Source organism: Odontesthes bonariensis, chromosome 3 (genome assembly GCF_027942865.1).
Source record: "Odontesthes bonariensis isolate fOdoBon6 chromosome 3, fOdoBon6.hap1, whole genome shotgun sequence".
Lineage (NCBI taxonomy): Eukaryota > Metazoa > Chordata > Actinopteri > Atheriniformes > Atherinopsidae > Odontesthes > Odontesthes bonariensis.
Window position 1 is genome coordinate 17,293,964 of NC_134508.1, and position 18,658 is coordinate 17,312,621.

Genomic DNA, 18,658 nt, shown 5'->3' on the forward strand with positions numbered 1-18,658 from the left:
TTTTCGCTCAGTTACATGTTTTATTTTGTTGCGAAAACACAATGCCCTGTAGATGTCAAAAATGCATTTTATTCACATCGCCCTCAAACACGCTCCTGTACAAACACACCTAGCAATATTCAGCCAAGTGATACATGTGGACACACGATGTCATAGTACTTCATTACCAACACAGTAGTGTACAGAGGTCGATTATGGAGACAGAAGCTTCAAAGAGAGACAGAAAAATTATTTCATTAAATGAAAAAAAATAATTGTCCATGAGTGGGTTTGCTGAGGACAATATAACACAAGACAACATGAACACTTGCATGCATATTAGTGGTATCACTGCTGACTTAAAAGGCCCAACTCATTTTCATTTGTCACATAGATAAAAAAGTACTACAAAAATCATTCTTTTCATTTAAAAAATGCCCGCTTGTAGTTCAGATATATAGTGAACTGGGACATGTGATGCTTTTCTACAATTGCACAAAAAAAGCCTTCATGTTGACGTCTCACGGTTTTGGTTGGCCTGCTCTGTGTAAGTCCTTGACACACTGTTAAAGCAGCTGTTGGGATGTGAATCCACTTTAAAGCATTGTATCAATTAGGGACTGATGCCTCGTGATATGTAGGTTTCCTCATCTGATCACTGCAACTTTTGATGATAAAAATCACATACTTGTGTCACACAGGAGAGATTTCATCCGCACATTAGAACAGTGCACTTATAGTTAGAAGAGTGGTGCCCTCTACTAGCTGCAGCATGAAACTGCAACTGATTATTACCACAGAAGTGTGCTGATATAACCACCACTGACGGGAGGTTAAAAGATTTATTTCGTCACAAGGAACCTGTGCAGATGAGTGTTTGGGATGAAGGAGAAGTCAAAATGGAAGAAAATAAATTCCACAAAGGATCATTTCAAACAGGGCTGAACTGACAGCAAATTCTGCTCGTACTAAAGAAATTAAATAACAGGAGGGTCAAGGGGAGGCACAGGTGAAACCAGGGCAAGGACGCACATCCTCTAAACAAAGCTTTGTTCGCTCATCTGTGGTTCTGCCTATTACACTTTAACACAGAAGCCAGCACAGCGAGCGCACTTCAGAGTCTCTGAGTAATAACTGTGGGAGGCGCGCTCAGAAGTCGCTGAGGATACTGATGTCAGCAAACTCTTTCCGGTAGCGGTGAGCTGACAGGGCGAGCAAGAAGGACCACTTCAGGCTCATGAAGCTCCAAACGCAGGAGAGGTAGAGGCTCCGAGGGTCGGTCAGTGCTGCAGCAGGAAGAGACGCACAAAAGCACTCAGAGCTATTAACAGCACAGCAGGACACTCTTCATAGTTGTGCATACACTGCTGTGCTACTTTAACAAAGCCTGGCTGCTGACAGTTCCTGCCCCAAAATCACAACAGAACAGGTGGGATTAGGTGAGGAAGCCAACATTCATGTATATATCAGGACTTCAAAGTGTTATTCTTGTTCTAAAATGAACTTATCAGTGAAAAATGTCTGCACGGAAACATATTTGGCGAGAGACTCACTCCTGTCTATGCAATGAGTGCAATGAGAGCAACCGTCAGATTATTAAACAGGTCATTCCACACTAACTCTCTCTTTTCCTCAAAGAGAAAAAAAAAAGAGGTCACATTGAACTGTACTTCTAATACTTCATCAGTAATGTTTCAAATTTTGACCCTCAAATCTAAGTTGAATCGCTTTTTAAACCCCTTTCTGAGTCTCCTTAATTGCTCGCGCTCATTGTGACGTCCATGAAACCCTGACGTTAATTTACAAGTCAACCGCTGAGTTGAAAAACAATCTGTAATCTTCACAAGTTCGTATCTCCACTAGTTTCGATTTTCTTGGAACAAAACGTAGATACTTGAAACTACGTATATAGTTTTATCACAGCCAAAAAGGATTTGGTCTGGAAGAAAAGGGGGAAAAAAAACTGCCATACATCTGCTAAATATAGCTTTATAATTGGGGGGAAAAGTGACTTTTTAAAGGTATCTTTACCCTATATTATTCCAATAAGGATTTTTTTTTTAATCCCCAAAGTAAAGTCTTGTTTTTCTTTGCAGATACACTTGTCCCTACTAAAGTAAAAAAAAAAAAAAAAAAAAAAACTTTTTTTTTTTTTTTTTAAGGAGATATGAATGCGTTTTCACGCATTCATTGAAGGGGCTTTATCTCATACACAGACATCACTGTTGATACCGGTTTCTCATACAAGAAACTTCACGTTACAGCTTCTAATGGCTTCATGCTTTTGCTGTTGGTTGCATACTAGATCGTGCCAGTTTGATGCACACCACTGGATAAAATATCTATCAACATACTACAGCTGCTGTGTGCTACTTTACAGTTTAAAGCTTTGCTGGGGCTGTTACCCAAATCATCAACTAGTGGCAGTAAGAAACAAAAAAAGCACTTTGTTTTGCTATGATACATAACACTGTTCAGATGGAAAAGAATCCTTATTGAGAACATATTCAGTTGCAATACCCTAAAGTGTGTTTTTCATTGCTCGGAAAGTAAACTTAGCACATCTGTGGCAGACAGTTATTCTTATTGCAGGACCAAAACTTGTGGGGTTATTAATCATTATAAAAACAAAAGAATATCTCACGATAACTCGCCTACTAAAAAAAGTTCCAGCAGTTTTTTCTCATCATTAATTATCATTTGGATTTTTGTGCGTGTTCAGTACAAATTTTAACCCAATTAAAGGGAAAACTGAGAAACTGGCGAGGCCTGGAAGAAACTGCAGAAATGATTCCATTTAGCTTTGAGGGCAAAATTTCAAATAATCACAACCAGAACAATGTTGCAGTTGGGCAAGAGGTTTAGGATAACAGAAGGTCCTGGGGCCTTAACAGAAGTTATTACATTTTTGAAAAAAAGTCATAATTTAAAAAAAAAAAAAAAAAGAGGTCTACAATATGTTAGTTGGACTTGCCTACATGTTTGCGCAAAGCAGGAAATGCCACTGATCAGAATAACTATAACTGACTATAAAAACTGTCAGCTTAATTTTAGTTTGAACACCTAAAACATAAGAAGAGAAAGGTGTAAAATCCTACAAAATATCTTTTTCTATTATATCCTGTATCTTAAGTTGAATACAAAGCCACTGCTGTGAAGTAGTGGCACTGTATCAAAGAATCTGAGGTGATGAAAAGCTACAGATAAAAGAGCCTGTTTGGTGGCGGCTAGTCCTCACAACAAGTTTTGTGGAAATGGAGTGTGATGTGGAGCAACTTACACTCCTTTCTGTGGATGGCAACGGACAGGAAAGTGATGAAGGCTACGACTGCCAGCAGAGAGAAGAAAACCCCGATGGAGAGGAAGAACTTGAGGCCCTTCAGCCACGTCCGCCAGTAGTCCTGCAGGTACATGATGTGAGTGATCAGGGTCCAAAGAGCCAGCACACCTGAGAGAGGAGGAAAAGCAAATAGAGCAAAGTGAGGTTTCAGAGACCAGCTGCTTCATTAATCTGCTCAAAGGAGCCAAAGGCTTGTCGTTTTACAAGCTTTGACCAGCTAATTACAGCATTTTTAACCACAGCCAGCTGCTTTTGTTTCTACATTATACGATACCTCCCATGTAAAAAATTATAATAATTAAAAAACCTTTATTGTTTCATTGAATACCCCCCACTATTTTGATCCTCATTGCTACAATGGGGATTGAAAGTTGCTGTAAGCCTTAACAACAGCAAACTAAAAAAGTACATTCAAATCAAACAATAAGCAAAGTAGGATGACGGGGAAACAATGATGGAGACTAAAGCAGGGGTGCTTTTCATTTAGCTTACTTGACTCACAGCTTTCCTCACTCATATCATTTCCTCAAATCTCAACTCCTCCCTGCAAGGATGTAAGACATGGAGGAAGAGGCAGCGAAACAGCTGAATGAGAAATCTTTGGTGGCTCTGTGTCGGTTTAATGTACCTTTCAATGTGAAAGCACAAGTTTTACATGTTAGGTCATTTGAAGGAAGACCTCTGCCCAGGCTACAGCCAGGACTTAGCTCCTGAAGCCTCCTTTATACTCACTCATCAAGGTGCATTTAAGGTATTGCAGAATTCAGGAGGATGGTGGAGGGGGAAGAGTTTCCAGGCCATAGGCAGATGGCAAGCACAAGGTGGCAAAAGTTAGCATAATGAAAAGCACCACTGGAATGAATCAATGTTTCTTTTCCTTCTCCTCATAAATATTTCATTGCATTAACTCAGTGCACATGAAAATTCTGACTCAAAAGAGGATAACTGAGCTCCCTTTTTCGCCGAATTGAAAATCTGCAGGTTTCACACTGGATGGAAAAATGTGGGGTCTTATTTTTCCTGCAAGATATGCAACAACACGAGGCCACTGATGTCCAAATGTGTGTTAAACTAATGCAAATCCTGGCTATGCAAATAGCCACACGTGCTGTGTGTTGGTTCGTTTTATAAATCTGATACTGGTCCAGAATGCAGGAGAGGTGCATACGTATTACAGTTTTAAATTAAAAAAGCAGCTGGGTGTCTCCCTGATTTTTTGAGCGCATTCAGACAAAACTAAACAAAAATTCTACTGGTCACAAGTAAGTTTCAAGTTTGTTATGTACTACTGAAATCAATGGTAGCCAGGAAATTTAGAAAATAACATTAAAATACAAATATTCTAGGTTAATTGTGACAATAGGCCTCGCTTACACCGGACCATATTCAAAAGAAGTTGGACTGAGTTGGGTGTGACGGTGAATGTGCAATTTAGTGGCGGACTGACGCAGCACGTTTTCAAATGCTGAGTCAGTAAATCACACTTCTGTCTCCATGTCAATGACAACAGAAGGAAGTGATCCGCAGCAAAGTGTTTCTGTGACGATCAGGTATTGGGTTTCTACCTTCCGAACACTGCAGTGAGGGATGGGTTTAATTCACATATCTTCGTGCAATTGAGTCACTTTTGGCTTCTGTCGTTTAGACGAGGGAAAAAGGCAGCTTTAGGAATTCGAGAGGATTGCTGTGTCAGTGCTAGTTTAGCAGGAGTAGCGCTCAGATTGGTGAACAATTTGATAATTACCTCACACCCTGCGAAACAGAGGAGAGCAGAGGTTGCAAGATATGAACTCGAAAACCTCAAAAGTGCCTCAAAGGTCAAATTCCGGGAGATGCAACCATTAACAAAACCTTTGAATATGGAAAACATTAACCCTAACAATCTATTGTTTTAGAAGACTCAGCAGAAGTCCAATATTGTAAACTATAACCTAAAGAAATGCCCCCTTTTGACTTCAAAATGTGAGATTAAATATGTACATAATAAGTTCACTGCTAGTGTGCAACCTTAATTTGCCATATTTCCCATTACTTTGTGTGTTTTTTTTCTGCCTTACAAACCATGGTCTGTATCCAAGCAGTGAAAAATGATCACAACAAACACACCTGCGTGTAGAGGAGAGGAAAACAACATTTAAAATGGCTTTAATGTGAAACAAAGGACATCATGCAACTTCTCATTAGGGGCAGTTCCTAATGAGAAACGTTTAAGCCAAACTTCTTGTTCATTAACACCTTGTAACACTCTGCTGTAATTAGCTCCAACATGCTTTTATTACCTAAAGGGGCATTTGTTTTTTTTGTTTTTTTTAAGTCTTAAGGTGGTCGTTTGTACAGATGACAAGCTGGAACATGTTGCTCAATTACAATAAATCGAGTATATTTCTTAAAGACCAGCGCGAAGGATTTGATTAATCAGCTGACCTGCGTGTCCTTCACGAAGTTTGAACTGTGACTTCTTTGTAAATGTTGTCAGGCTGTTTGGTAACAAGAGGAAAGCTGGCGTTTAGCTGGAGTGTTTTTTTTTTTTTTTCTTTTAAATAAAAAGACACCAATGTTTCTACATCTCACTGCGTATTCTTGCAGACAGACAGACTGGCAGGCAGGCAGCGTTTACCTGAGAGACCTCCCATGGCTCCGGTCCACGGCTGTTTGTACACGACGTTCCACACCAGGAAAGCAGAGAAGCCCATGAGCATACCAAACGAAGCGTAGGCGACACTAACGTACGTTTTATTGATCGCCATAGTGACAAAAACACAGACGGCGCAGAGCTGAGAGAAGACACGGGCCGGGCTGGAGGAGAGCCGAGTGTTTCTGAGAGCAGAGAGCTGATTATTTCAAAACAACTGCATCCGGTCACTCTGAGCGCACACTCTCACACAGAGGCCAAAGCGTGACTGAGCGAAAGTGTCCTGCTGACTAATGAGAGCGCTCACACACACACACAGAGAGATCAGATCTGAAACATGACAACGCATTTCTAGTGAGAAGTAGTGTTTTTTGTTTTTTTTTCGCCTCTCCAGCCAGCTGCAAAATAAATAGCTGACGTCACTTGGTCTTAACCAAGGAAATCTGCTCAATGTGGCAGCTAACGCTTTAGTTAGGCGGACACAGCGCCTCCCACAGGGCGGCAAAATACCAACTGTTTCCCTCTAATCCTCGCATTTTATGGGGATGAATAGTACAGAGCATTATAAAGGGACTGTGGTGAGTGAAAATATGTAAATGACACAGCTGAAATACCTAAACAGCTGAAGCTGTTAACATGAGAGAAAAACAAACACCACCAAGAAGGACACTGATGTTTCAGAGTTTATTTTCAAGAGAAAAAAACGAAAAGACCGATGTTGCCACCATGATACAACTCCTGGGGTTTCAGTTCGACAGGTTGGAGCAGTTCAACCAACTGGTGTGGGGTTTCATTTGGAAGTATCTTCAATCTTTCAACATTCAGACCTTTTTTCACACAATCATGTTCGGATTCTAACCCGCGACGCCGCTGTCATCACAATGCAAGTGAGCAGAGTAGTGAGCGGTAGGTTATTTAGTAAAATAAACAGACAAGATGACAATATCTTTAAAAAAAAAAAAGTTTCATTATACATTGGAGATGTGAGAAGGTAAACGACAAAACAGATGTAAAAAAAATCATTTTCAACTTCTAAAAACTCATATGTAAACAAGGGAAGACCTCACAAAATCCCAACAGAACCATGCATGTTGGGTTTTTCACTACAGCTCCTACACATGTTGAACAGTGCTGCTGTAGTGACGCAATATAGCAGAGTAAACCAATGCTCCACTTATTCTCCTCTCTCTCTTAAGAGCCCAAAAGTTACCAAAAAGCTTCAGAAAACTCAAAACAAAATCAGTTTTTTCTCAGAGGAAGTTAGAGCAAATGTAATGTGTCTGTCGTGCAGTTAGTATTTCTTTCTCAATCTAGGAAATCATTTTACCTCTTAGTGTGATGAACTGGAAACATACTCACACCGTGCGATTGTGGCTCTACTAATAGTGGCTGTTAACGGTACGTCTTTAAAGTGTAGTAAAAAAAAAAACTGTGCGACAGCATTGTGATGTCATAACATTACAGCTGTCACCTGAGTTAAACCAGACTGGGCAAGTAGCAATAGAAGAAGAACTCCTCTAACTTCCTCTTCATGACTTTGATAATGACTTCATCGCGGTAGATGCGTTGCACCAGTGTGTTTTCTCTGGAGTGCACCAACAGATCACACCACGACGTGCCTGTCACCATCATCTCTCCTTGGATGTGCCAGTGGTACGGGTGGGTCCTCTTCAGGTTTAAGACTCCATCCCTACAGATCAGAAAACTACATTCGATAAAGCTCTGGAAAGTGACACATTTGATATGCAGCAGCCCAAAGCTGCTCTTCTCTTTGGGATCGTACACCAGCCCATCAGGCGTCGCTGCCAGCCACGGAGCATTCGGATGGACAACCAAACCACAGGGGGACCAGTTGACACACAAATGCCGGCAGTATTCCCGAATAGCTTTGGGCTTCGTTTCCTCATCCACCTGTGTCATCTTACCCTGGGGGCTGCCTTTTTTTATTTTGAATAGCAGCTGTTCTGCATGGCTGCGTCCTGGTTTAAGCTTGCAGATCTCTCTGAAACGGCTGGTCAAGCGCATCTTCCGCAGCTTCTCTGCAGATTCCTTGCATCCACGGGTGGAGTGCTCCAGAAGATGTGCCTCTTCCCATGTGACATGTATGTCATTTATGTGTGCCTGCTCATCAGCACTGAGTGTAGGAGGAGCAGACACCGGCTCCAATTCGTGATGACAAGAGGGGAGCAGCGGCTGAGGGGGAGCATCATCATACGGCTTGTAATCCTTACTTGATGGGACAGGGAACTGGTAGGACAGAGGGCAACCTTTAGGGACTAGACCAACAGCACACTCCACCCATTCCACATCCGATGTGAGGCCCATTTTGGTAATCAGAGGCTTCTCCTGGTCAGGAAAATCCTTAAAGGCTTCATGAAGTCTTGATAAAAAGGACTGGTGGTCAGATGGGGCAGTGTTTGGGGGGCACGTTGACCTGCATGGAATGGTTCAAATGTTTTTCATATGATAAAACTATTACATCTACTTCAAAAAAAAAAGAAAAGGCATTCAGAGGTAACATTCTTACCTGGGCATCTGTAGCATGGTTTTCTGACAGGAGAAATTTGGCCTCTTCTATTTTGTAGCAAAATATCCGACAAAGAAAAGAAAAGCATGTTATTATTTTTATTTTCAGCAGTGAAAGAATAAACAAAGCCTGAAATGTGAACAAAACATTTTGGACCAGCCCTCAAGGACCTGTTTCCTCAAAGAAATGTGAAAAATCACACCAACACAAAGCTTTGATTGGCATAGTTTCAACGAAAGATAAAACAATGACAAAAACAATTCAAATTAGAGGGATGTTATTACATATTTTCATCCTTTTGAGTGTTACTACAAAAGCAATGAAGACTTTACACCAGAGAACTAGTGCAAGAATGTAATGTTCAACAAAGCTGAAAAGTTTTTACTCAAACTGAACATGCTTCTATTTATGTTTGTCACGACACAAAGTAAAAGTTGAGCTTATTTGAACTGAGAATGGACTAGATAAATGTTAGATGTTTAGTAAAATCCCCTGAATCTGTTGTTTGCTAAAGGTTTTGATAGCCCACACGACAGAATCTAGGTGAAAGAAGATTTGGTGGGAAAAAAAATTAAAAAAATCATTCATCTAAAAATGGGGGGGCACTGATGCTATCAAATACAATAAACTTTTTATGGGATTTAAGGGCAATATTCCACACTTACATTAGTAATTGAAGTTTCGTCATTTCCTTTAAGGTTCACGGTGCTGCTTGTACTCTCCGTACTCTCCGTACTCTCAAATAGTGGTGAGTCAGCTTCATATTGTTCTGATTCCATGGAGGTAGCCACATCTGATGCGGAGGCTGAGGAGTCTTGGTTGTAGTCTTTCATAAGATATGAGTCAGCGATGGAGGGCAGGCTTGTTTGTTCCTCCTCTGGATCTGTCTTCACACAGTCTTGTAAGATAATATTGTCAACTTCCCCTGGACATTGTTGTTGTTGCGAATCCCAACTTATGTCATATTCAATCGGCTCTTCTTTAGGTTGTATAGTCAGAGGATCTGACATTTCACTGTCCGACCTGTTGTTTGGCTCGGCAGGCTGCTCTCTGATATCTGTGGTTGCTCCAGTGTATTCTGTAATATCTAGGGTTGGAAAAAGAAAAACACCAATATTACCTAACAATACAAATCTTGCATTACATTGGGTATAAAGAGTCAAAACAGTTTTGGTAGACAGGTTTTCCAGTACAACATGCTGCTTTTATGTAAGAGGAACATGGAAGCACCAAAGCTGTGTCTGCCATGAACTCAAAAGGTGCTGGAATAGTGCCACTGTGTACAGTGAAATATGTTTTACGCGCTGTGGTCCAGGAAAGTAATCCTTTGCAATTGACACAATCAAGCTTGACTCAAATCGACTACATGGACAAACAAATTATCTGAGTCCAGAGGAAGGTTTTTTTTTTTGGTTGGAAAAAGGTTTGGCTGTTTGGTCAGCACAACCACACGTATGCTTGGATGAGTCAAAGTGGGGCATTGAGGCTCAGAAAAGCTGAGACATCTGAGGATCGCGGTGTTGGCTTTCATACTGTGGGTGTGTTTTGTAATCTACCAGTAGAACTGGAATGGGTAGATTACACAAAAAGGATGAAATTAAGGACTGCTCTTTTGTGGGATGAAAATAAGCAGCCAACAAATCTTTCAAAAGGCCTTCCCAGAGATTTGGCACAATAAGTCATAAGTGTAAGAGGAAACTAATTAAATGTGGTTCTACTGAATCTACAAAAAATAAAGTGATCAAATATCCAACTCTGCCAGAAACTTTTATGGTAATCTGTCTTATTTGATCTATTGTGTGTATATTTAGTGATTGTGTGTCGGGTTGTCGCTATCATTTCAATCATTTTCTATGTTTTCTTTAGTAATTTTGTTTACAGGTAAATCTTCTCCATTTGGTCCTGGGCCTTTTTTTTTTTCTCTTTCTTTTTCCAGCCTGCATTGCATTGAATTAAATATGACATAGTACTTATCCAGTAGTTATCTGGAGTCTTCCATGATTGAAAGAACTCGTTTTCAAATTGATTACAAAGACATAAATTTCGAAAATCCCCCTGAAATAACCAACTAACTAAGGTTAGTAGAAACTGCAAAGGTTTAAATCGACGAACCTATCCTGGATAACTTTATCTTGGGGTTGAGCACCATGTGCAGGATGCTCCTCAGCCGTTTGTTTTCCTCGTAGCACGCCTCAACCAAACTTTCAACTTCACCAAATACCTCCACTGCCAAAGTGGTAAAGTGTTCAGTTAAAAAGCCCCGAAAATGTTGAAGTCTAGCGCTCGACATTTTGAGTAGTTTTACGCCCACGAGACGTTAGCCTAAACGACGCGAGTTAAACCAAAATAAAAGTGACCGGACTTCCCAAAGAAGAGATTCTTCTTCTCTGGATTTCGGTGGTTGTTATTCAAATGTCTCACTACCACCCTCTACAGGACATAAACCAGCATTACCATGATGTGGATGACAGGGCCACCAAGCTTCAGAAGACTTACGAAGACTTTTTTTAATTAAATTTGCTTAAAAAATATGCATGTATTGACATTATTAATGAAGAACATTAAAGGGTGAAAAAAGCCAAGATCACTGTTTAAACATTCTAGAGAAATTGATACAGCAATAAGTGGAGTGACAATGTGTGATAAATCTAATTTGTCATAAATAAACAGAGTTATCATTTTAAGCCCTCTCAACAGGACGAGGCTTTAAGACGAGATGATAATGAAAATAAAAGTTTGAAATGTAGTTGAAATATCTTCTTATAAGATAATGAACTGTTAAATAAGATATAAACATCACTGTATGAGAGATTTGACAAACTGTAAAGAAGCCCACTATGTAATGTTTACGTCTGGCTGAGATAGTTGGACAGATATTTATTTTTCTTTATGTCAGCGCACCAAAGAACTACTTGATTGAGATGAAATGTCCCTGCACTTGCCTATCTTCAAGTGATTTGGATGCAGAGATGGAAGATGATTTGTGTGCCAATCATTAACTTCACAAACAGTCCCGACAGAAAATAGCCCCTGTGAATCTTAAAATCATTGTATTACTATCAATTCACATTATCAACACTAATATGGATGCAGAGTATCTTTATTCATTTATTTATTCTTACCGTTTTGATTAATGAAACCATGACAGTCAACAAACAATGATTAATTTTAACTTTGGAGTAATCTTCTTATAATTCAATCAGATTTTTGTTATCGTTCATAATCAATCACAACTCCAGCTTTGAAAAATGAGTTCAACTTTGAAAATAACTCATCAATTGAAATACTGACTCACAACTTCAGTAAGTTTTACACTTTGAGTAAAAGATGTGTCTTGTTAATCTCTTATAAATGTCTTCGTTTGCAGCTGTTTTGAATCAAAAGCCACATAAAGGAGTTTTCCATTGAAAGACAAGACTGACTAATAAGTTTTATCATCCATTGTCACGACGTAAAAACAGATAAAGACTTTTGTTCTTGAATCAACACGGTTGAAAAATAAGTCAGTATTTATTGTGCTTTAATTTTGGTTGCCATATTCTAAACTTGTATTTGTTATCTTAACTCATAATCATTGTATAGATTATATATTTATTTATCAGATTTTAGATGTTTTTTTAAATAAACCCCAACCCTGTTCTTAAGAGAGGCGTGAGTGCGCCTTTGCACATTTCAGCCCATTCATCAGGGGCATGGCTACGGGGGGGCTACTTGAATTTAAACCTTCAATGGAGAATGTGGAGCATGTTAAACAAAAGCTATTGCATCCTAAAGTCCTGGTCTAAAAACCTCTCCAAAATAGGACATATTTGCAACATGGCGAAGGGGTTAAAGCTGCAGTCTGCAGGATTTGTTGTGAATCCCCGGACAGTTCCAGGCATTATGCTTGAAAAAGAGTTGCAGACTGCAGCTTTAAGGGGCAGAACAATCGTCAAAACTGCTTTCCAGTTACTTGGCAGTTACTTGGTGAACACATTTCTTGTGACCCTGATGGCGTTGTAATGGTGCGTCTGCATGCATCATACAAGTTCTACATTTCTTTACAAAAAAAATCATAAAAAAATTCCACACTTTTAACAAAATTGACTGTCATGATTTATGCTAGTGTGACCATGTTTTCATTACCGAATTGAATTATCACTATTATTATTATTATTATTATTATTATTATTATTATTATGCTTGAAGTTGTTGTAGTGGTTTTCCACCGATTTTTTTCAGGTATTGTTTTCTGCCCCCCAGGTGAGCTAACTGCCCACCCACACATGCCATTCTGGTCACACCTCTGCCATTCATTCTACAGTCCAGAAGGGGGCGTAATGCCTCACGTTCTTGGCATGAAGAGAAAAATTGGAGAAGAAGAAGAAGAAGAAGAAGTGGGCAGGCAGCGAGTGACAATCGAAGTATACAGCTGAAGTGATCCGCCAGTTAGTAAACTGAATCAAACGGAGACGTGCAGGACAATTCGATGGAAATAGGATAGCAACGACTGCTCACGTTCAGCTGTAACGTTTTACAAGTTTGTGTCGACTAGTTAGTTGGCTGTCGCTGGTGCAAGCAGTGTTCGTGATGGTAAACTGAGTTAACACTGTTGCTTTGAGTTTTGACGTTCGTGATTGGCATCTTGCGAGCGAAAGCTAAACAAGCTCAGTGTTTACGGTCTCATCGTGTAGCCCGCTTTTGTAGCCTCTTAGAGTATCGACAGCACGTCAGGTGGTCGGACACTCAGTAAAGATGGGTGACATAAACCCATCGACATCTCATGCCTTTCAGTCAGAGGTGAGTGTTTTATGTAAGTGTTTTACAATGACCAGTTTGCTGCCATGGCTAGCAATTTTAGCAGACGTCAACTTGATCGTGGTCTGTCACCGCACGGTGTAGCAGCTGCTGGTTACTTAGCGCTAGCATAGCTCGCTAGTGTTGACAGTGTTCGCTAACAGAAATACATTTCACAAGTTACACTTGGTAAACACGTAAACATGTTTACAGTGAACTGCCACTTGAACCACTAAAACTTTACTTTATATTTGAGAATTTGTCAAGAATGTTACTTCAGATGGTACTTTGTGAAGTGTTGACGCTCGCTAGCCTTGCGTTTCATCGAAAAGAACACATTCCATCATCGTAGCAGAATATGCTAACATGAATGCTGGCTAACTATCATGTTCACACCCGCTGCCTTTATCGTCAGTATACAGTCAGCTAACACATATGCTTCTGTAAGCCAGTGCGACAGCTTGGAAGTCTAGATTTATTGTGTGGCTTCGTTGTTTTCTCTAACAGTTCATCTATTCTGACAATAGCCCGTTAGCATTAGCTTGTTACTTACATGCAGTTACCACTAGCCGATTTAGCTAACACTAGCTGTCGTTTGTAATTTGCTTAATCAGTGAGGGTTGGTAAGCGGGGTTCACTCGCAAGAGAAAGAGAGCAACGTCCATTGAGTCAAGTTAACTTTTGTTTGTGTTTGTCAACGCTTTGTATGATTTTTTTTGTTGAATCTTCTTACGTGGCACCGAGCCAGCCGTGTGTGGCTGGTTGCTGAGTGTGGGTGTGCGGCGGTCAGTTCTCATTAATGTCATCGCCATGTCGAGATGTGCAGGTTTGATGCAGGTTCCAACGATATGAATGTGTTTTCAGGGATTCAGTCCGCCGTACAGGAGGAGGAGGACCGTGGAGGATTTCAACAAGTTTTGCACTTTTGTTTTGGCCTATGCCGGTTACATCCCATACCCGCAAGAGGTGAGTAAAGCTGGCGATCTGTGCTTGTACACTCATTTTCACATACTGTATGCGCCACTGTTGTGGGGCTGATCTGGTGCTTTTCATATGTTTTAATCAGCTAGGTGTCTTATGCATACTCACCCAGGGATTACATTAAAAACAGGCCAAGATAACCCCTTAGTATTTATTAAAAATGAGAGGGAAAAAGAAAAATATTGATAACAAATCTTAACTTTGATCTGATTGGTGGATTTCTGGAAAAATTGATGAAGACATTAAATTAAAAAGAAATCCAGTATTAATCACTGGCCCAACGTGGGAAGTAAATTATTTGGATTGTATTGATTTTATCACATAGATTGATGCAGTTAAGGATACATGTGTGCATGTTGATAATGATTGACCTTGTGTTTTCAATAGTGGTAGATGATGTTGAAACGGGTATTGAAACTGTTGTCTTTTTGTCTAACAGGTAAATCACCTCTTTTCTGTTCTCCAATTGAGTTGATTCAGTAAAAGTGGACATGAGACTTTAACTCTTATTTGCTGATTGAATCCTTTGGGTACAGAGAGGGAGGTGGTCACACAGAGAGATGATCTTAAACAGATTTTTGTTCTTTTATCTCTGGATCCAAGTGTATTGTAGTTTTGGATGCTCTGTACTAAGAACATGGGCTGTTACTGATTTAATGCATGGCTACACTACCTCCTGTCAAGTTTGCTGTTTTTTTCTGACTGCCATTTAGAGCCATCTCAACCTACAGTACACTGCTGTTTGTCACCTGCTTAACTGAATCCTCTGTTCTATGGCAAGTAGCCCCGATCAAACTGTTTATTCATTCACATCCATGTTCCTGCTTACAACACATTTATGCAAATTTAACGTGGTTGAAAACATTTGTTTTTAGAAAAAAAAACAATACTTGTTTTAAGAAGCATTCAGTTCCACTTCTCAAAACATTAAAACCCCTTCCTGTAGCTGTCGTGAAGAGATGCTGCTTTTACATCATTGGATCTTCTGTTTTTACACGCAGACACTTCGGGTGGCAGGGATGTCCCTCATTTATTTGCTTTTAGTGTAGTATTCTTTGAAACAAAAAAAAAGTGTGGCACCCCTTTCTTTAAGCTCAATTCCTTTGTCAGAGCTAACTGTCAATAAAGTTTGTTAATTTTTCCACCATTTGCATCAGGGATTTTTAGAATAGAGGCTGACTTACTTCCTTTCTTTTGAAGTTTAAAATAAAAACTCACCATGCTGCATAAGTTTTTCCCTAACATGGTCATCTTATTGTTGAACAGACAAATGTTTGTCATGCACATTTTTTAATCTGTTATTCACCAGTTTTATCTTCTGATGGTTTTTTTTTTTCTGTCACTGATGCCCACATCCACATTTCATTTTCAAAGGACTCTCCACTGCGCAGCAGCTCCAGCCCCCCCAACAGTACAGGCAGCACAGCTGATAGTGATGGCTGGACCCCAGGACCCCCTTCCTCCTGCTCCCAGCGTCCTACGAAGGTCCCCCAGGACAGAAGCAGGAAACGTCCACAGCCAGGACCCACGCTGTCCAGTCACACCAGAAGAGATGTAAGCTGAACCGATGTTACATCATTACCTTTGTATGTTTGTGCACGTAAATCAGAACACAGTTTTATTGCATTTTTGATAAACAAGCCGCATTTTCTCTGCAGCACACAATTGCCACCCTGCATCCAGATGACCACAGGAAAGCTGACAAGCTGAAGAAGAAGAAAAGGAGAAAGGAGAGGGAGCATCAGTCTGGTGAGGAGAGCAGGGCACAGCAGGCCGACTCAGCAGTGCCAGAGCTGGAGTCGTCACTTTCCTTTGGTGGCAGAATGATCAAAGAAGAGCCTGAAGATGATCTCAGCATTCCCCTGCACCCCCAGTGCCTGCCCAGCCCTTCCCCCTGCAAGGAGGAGCCCAAGGAGGAGCATCGACAGTGGGATGGACAAGACCTTGAGGAAGGGGTGGTGAAGGTACAGAAAGTGGAGGGCTTTTCGGGAAATCGAACCGTGTTCCGCCAGGGGAAACAAGTGGTGTTCAGAGACGAGGATGGGTCAGGAGAGGATGAGGACATAATGGTGGACTCAGGTAAGCCCCTGTGGTGCTACACATGCTGAAATGTCAAATGTCTTCTGGTTCAACAAAACAAACACTCGGTGTATCCCATCTTTTCAGACGATGACTCATGGGACCTGGTGACGTGTTTCTGCATGAAGCCTTTTGCGGGCCGAGCCATGATCGAGTGCAACAAGTGTAACACCTGGGTCCACCTGTCATGCGCCAAGATCCGCAAGAGCCACGTTCCAGAGACATATGTGTGCCAGAGCTGCAGAGAGACAGACGGACCCGCTGACGCCCGTCGCTCCCACCGATCTCGTGTTGGCTCACGCAAACACCTGCTAGACTGACCCCACTTTGAACTCTCACCCCGTCTGGTCCCCGTTCACCGTCCACCTGCTGGACTGACCCTTCCTCAAATTCAGGTCCCACACCCTTCGGCCTCTGTCCTTCCTGGTCAGTCTTGAACCCATATTTTCTATGAAGACTTTGGTGGACCTATCCCGAGCCCTTATCCCATTTGAAAACAGTTTGAGTGCTGTTTTAGATTTTCTAGGGTTTGTTTCTGCTTCCTACAGACTCTGTGCGTAAGGCAATCACTGAATGGACATCTGTCTGTGGAGGACATTAGCATAGGAGCAAAGTGCTACTGTTGAGACCTAGTGTCTCGTGAACACTGGAAACATTTGAACTGCCATATAGAGAGAATACCCTCACAACTGCCACCCACCATGGAGCATGCTGGGATTTGCGAGAAAGATGGTTTGCACTTTCTCTCACTTTTTTTATTTTTAAATCCACTTGACTTTGGTCACAGAGACCCGTACGTCTTTCTACTTAAACTGGATTTGATTTCTCTTGGATGCCTCTATTAATGTTACATAATTAACCATTTACAACAAGTAAAGCCTTGTGTTGATTGCTTCAGATGGTGCTATAGTATTAAGCTGAGGTATAATCCAGTAGAACAAAGCTGTAGGATAAAAGACTAGTCTGCATCTGTTTCAGCTGTTTATTATTTTTTTTTTATTTAAGATATCGCGGAAGAATATCATTGAGGCTAAAAGCCTGTTCATTTGAACTAAGCGCTTGCTCTCCTCCCCTCCACTTCATAAGCTCTAAATCAACATGTTAGTTGACAGTTTTCACAAGCTATGTTTCTCAAAGTGTTTATACATTGTTCACCATATAACAGTTTTAAAAAAGCTAGATAAGTGATTGACAAGAACCGGAAAAAGAGTTTTCAGTATTGGTGTTCGTGAGTATCTTTTTCTCCAAAGCTTTATAACATTTCCCATGGTCAATGGTTTTTTTTTTTTTTAGAGACAAACATGTCCGTAAGGGAAATTCGAGGCCGTCCCGTTCGAGTGTTAACAGAAAAACCTGTCCTTACTGGAGTAGTACTGGAGGAGATTCTCTGAAGAAAATATGCATGTGAGTGTGTCGGTTTGAATGAGCGTGCTGGTGATTTATGTGCTGCTACGAGTTGTCTCTCCTGAGCTCCATGGTTTTTGGTCTGTAGCAAGACGGAGAAACGGATGACTGCGAATTAAAGCGGGACAAGTTGGTTTGTTTTGGGTTTTTTTCTCCGAAGGGGCAGATAAGAAGAGCAGATCTCGGTCCCTTGACGCCTCATTTTCATTACAGTATTCACTTCTTTATGAAGCAAGTTTAAGGAAAAATGCTTCACTGAGGACATTTTTCTTTCCCTAAAACGTACTCCAGTTTTGGGTTTTTTTTGTTGTTTTTTTGGATTAAAGATTTTAATCTCCGTTATTCGTGTACCATCTGCTGCTGGGCCTCGTCGACATATTGTTTCTAATTATATAAAAGCCATACTGTGGAGCGACAGATTTTTAGACGCAGAACCTCGGATGTGATTCCAGGATGGGGTTTTTAGAAATGCAGAATCAATGACTCGAGCAGGGACACGACTGACGCACACAACGGATGTTTGGTTTGTGAAGAACACAAGACTTTCCAAGAGTTTAAAGTGGTTGAACATATCTGTGCGCTCTTGTCTTCTGGTATTTACAAATGGTGGTTCACTAGTTTGTACCAGCAATCACAAAAGGTTGCAATGTTTTTAAGACGTTTCACCAAACAATTTGTCAATTCCCTGGCCAAGTTTGTCTCCGAGAGAATCTGAAAACATCTTCAGGCTTTTCAAAACTCTCCATTTTAGTCTGTGTCTTAAAGGTATTGATCTACTTAATGTTAACAATGCCCATTGTGATCCAGCTTGTTTATTCTGATCCTGGGTTGTCCTGTCCCCTTACTGAGAAAGCGTTGTCTGTACTGTGGTGCAAACTGTTTCTGTGAAACGATTGTAAACTATTGTAAATAAAGAGTTACCATTTTAACCGGATTTTTA

At 40.6% G+C, this 18,658-nt stretch overlaps 3 protein-coding genes across 4 annotated transcripts; 1 reads left to right on the forward strand and 2 right to left on the reverse strand.

Moving 5' to 3' along the window:
• Nucleotides 1-6,356, reverse strand: LOC142377748 (heme transporter hrg1-A-like). Its single transcript, XM_075462057.1, has 3 exons — nucleotides 5,937-6,356; nucleotides 3,260-3,427; nucleotides 1-1,265 (listed from the first exon to the last, which is right to left on the reverse strand). The coding sequence occupies exons 1-3, from the start codon at nucleotides 6,064-6,066 to the stop codon at nucleotides 1,129-1,131; spliced, it is 435 nt and encodes a 144-aa protein (XP_075318172.1). The 5' UTR covers nucleotides 6,067-6,356; the 3' UTR covers nucleotides 1-1,128.
• A 271-nt stretch (nucleotides 6,357-6,627) lies between these two features.
• LOC142377749 (uncharacterized) lies at nucleotides 6,628-10,843 on the reverse strand. Its single transcript, XM_075462058.1, has 4 exons — nucleotides 10,591-10,843; nucleotides 9,144-9,565; nucleotides 8,479-8,525; nucleotides 6,628-8,385 (listed from the first exon to the last, which is right to left on the reverse strand). The coding sequence occupies exons 1-4, from the start codon at nucleotides 10,766-10,768 to the stop codon at nucleotides 7,428-7,430; spliced, it is 1,605 nt and encodes a 534-aa protein (XP_075318173.1). The 5' UTR covers nucleotides 10,769-10,843; the 3' UTR covers nucleotides 6,628-7,427.
• A 2,011-nt stretch (nucleotides 10,844-12,854) lies between these two features.
• Nucleotides 12,855-18,647, forward strand: phf13 (PHD finger protein 13). 2 transcript variants are annotated; one of them, XM_075460581.1, is made up of 5 exons: nucleotides 12,855-13,257; nucleotides 14,119-14,220; nucleotides 15,610-15,789; nucleotides 15,894-16,314; nucleotides 16,402-18,647. In XM_075460581.1, the coding sequence occupies exons 1-5, from the start codon at nucleotides 13,213-13,215 to the stop codon at nucleotides 16,632-16,634; spliced, it is 981 nt and encodes a 326-aa protein (XP_075316696.1). In that variant the 5' UTR covers nucleotides 12,855-13,212; the 3' UTR covers nucleotides 16,635-18,647. The 2 variants fall into 2 exon arrangements, with proteins under 2 accessions (XP_075316696.1, XP_075316697.1); XM_075460582.1 differs by lacking the exon at nucleotides 12,855-13,257 and adding an exon at nucleotides 14,949-15,011 and having other exon boundaries at nucleotides 14,205-14,220.
• The last annotated feature ends 11 nt before the right edge of the window (nucleotides 18,648-18,658 follow it).

Coding starts and splice junctions, on each gene's coding strand:
- LOC142377748 (XM_075462057.1), bottom strand. CDS start 6,066: ATGGCGATCAATAAAACGTACGTTAGTGTCGCCTACGCTTCGTTTGGT. Junction 3,428..5,936: donor AGCCATGGGAGGTCTCTCAG/GTAAACGCTGCC, acceptor CTCCTCTCTCAG/GTGTGCTGGCTCTTTGGACC. Junction 1,266..3,259: donor TGCCATCCACAGAAAGGAGT/GTAAGTTGCTCC, acceptor TTCCTGCTGCAG/CACTGACCGACCCTCGGAGC.
- LOC142377749 (XM_075462058.1), bottom strand. CDS start 10,768: ATGTCGAGCGCTAGACTTCAACATTTTCGGGGCTTTTTAACTGAACAC. Junction 9,566..10,590: donor GATAAAGTTATCCAGGATAG/GTTCGTCGATTT, acceptor TTCCAACCCTAG/ATATTACAGAATACACTGGA. Junction 8,526..9,143: donor ACGAAACTTCAATTACTAAT/GTAAGTGTGGAA, acceptor GCTACAAAATAG/AAGAGGCCAAATTTCTCCTG.
- phf13 (XM_075460581.1), top strand. CDS start 13,213: ATGGGTGACATAAACCCATCGACATCTCATGCCTTTCAGTCAGAG. Junction 13,258..14,118: donor CTCATGCCTTTCAGTCAGAG/GTGAGTGTTTTA, acceptor ATGTGTTTTCAG/GGATTCAGTCCGCCGTACAG. Junction 14,221..15,609: donor ACATCCCATACCCGCAAGAG/GTGAGTAAAGCT, acceptor TCATTTTCAAAG/GACTCTCCACTGCGCAGCAG.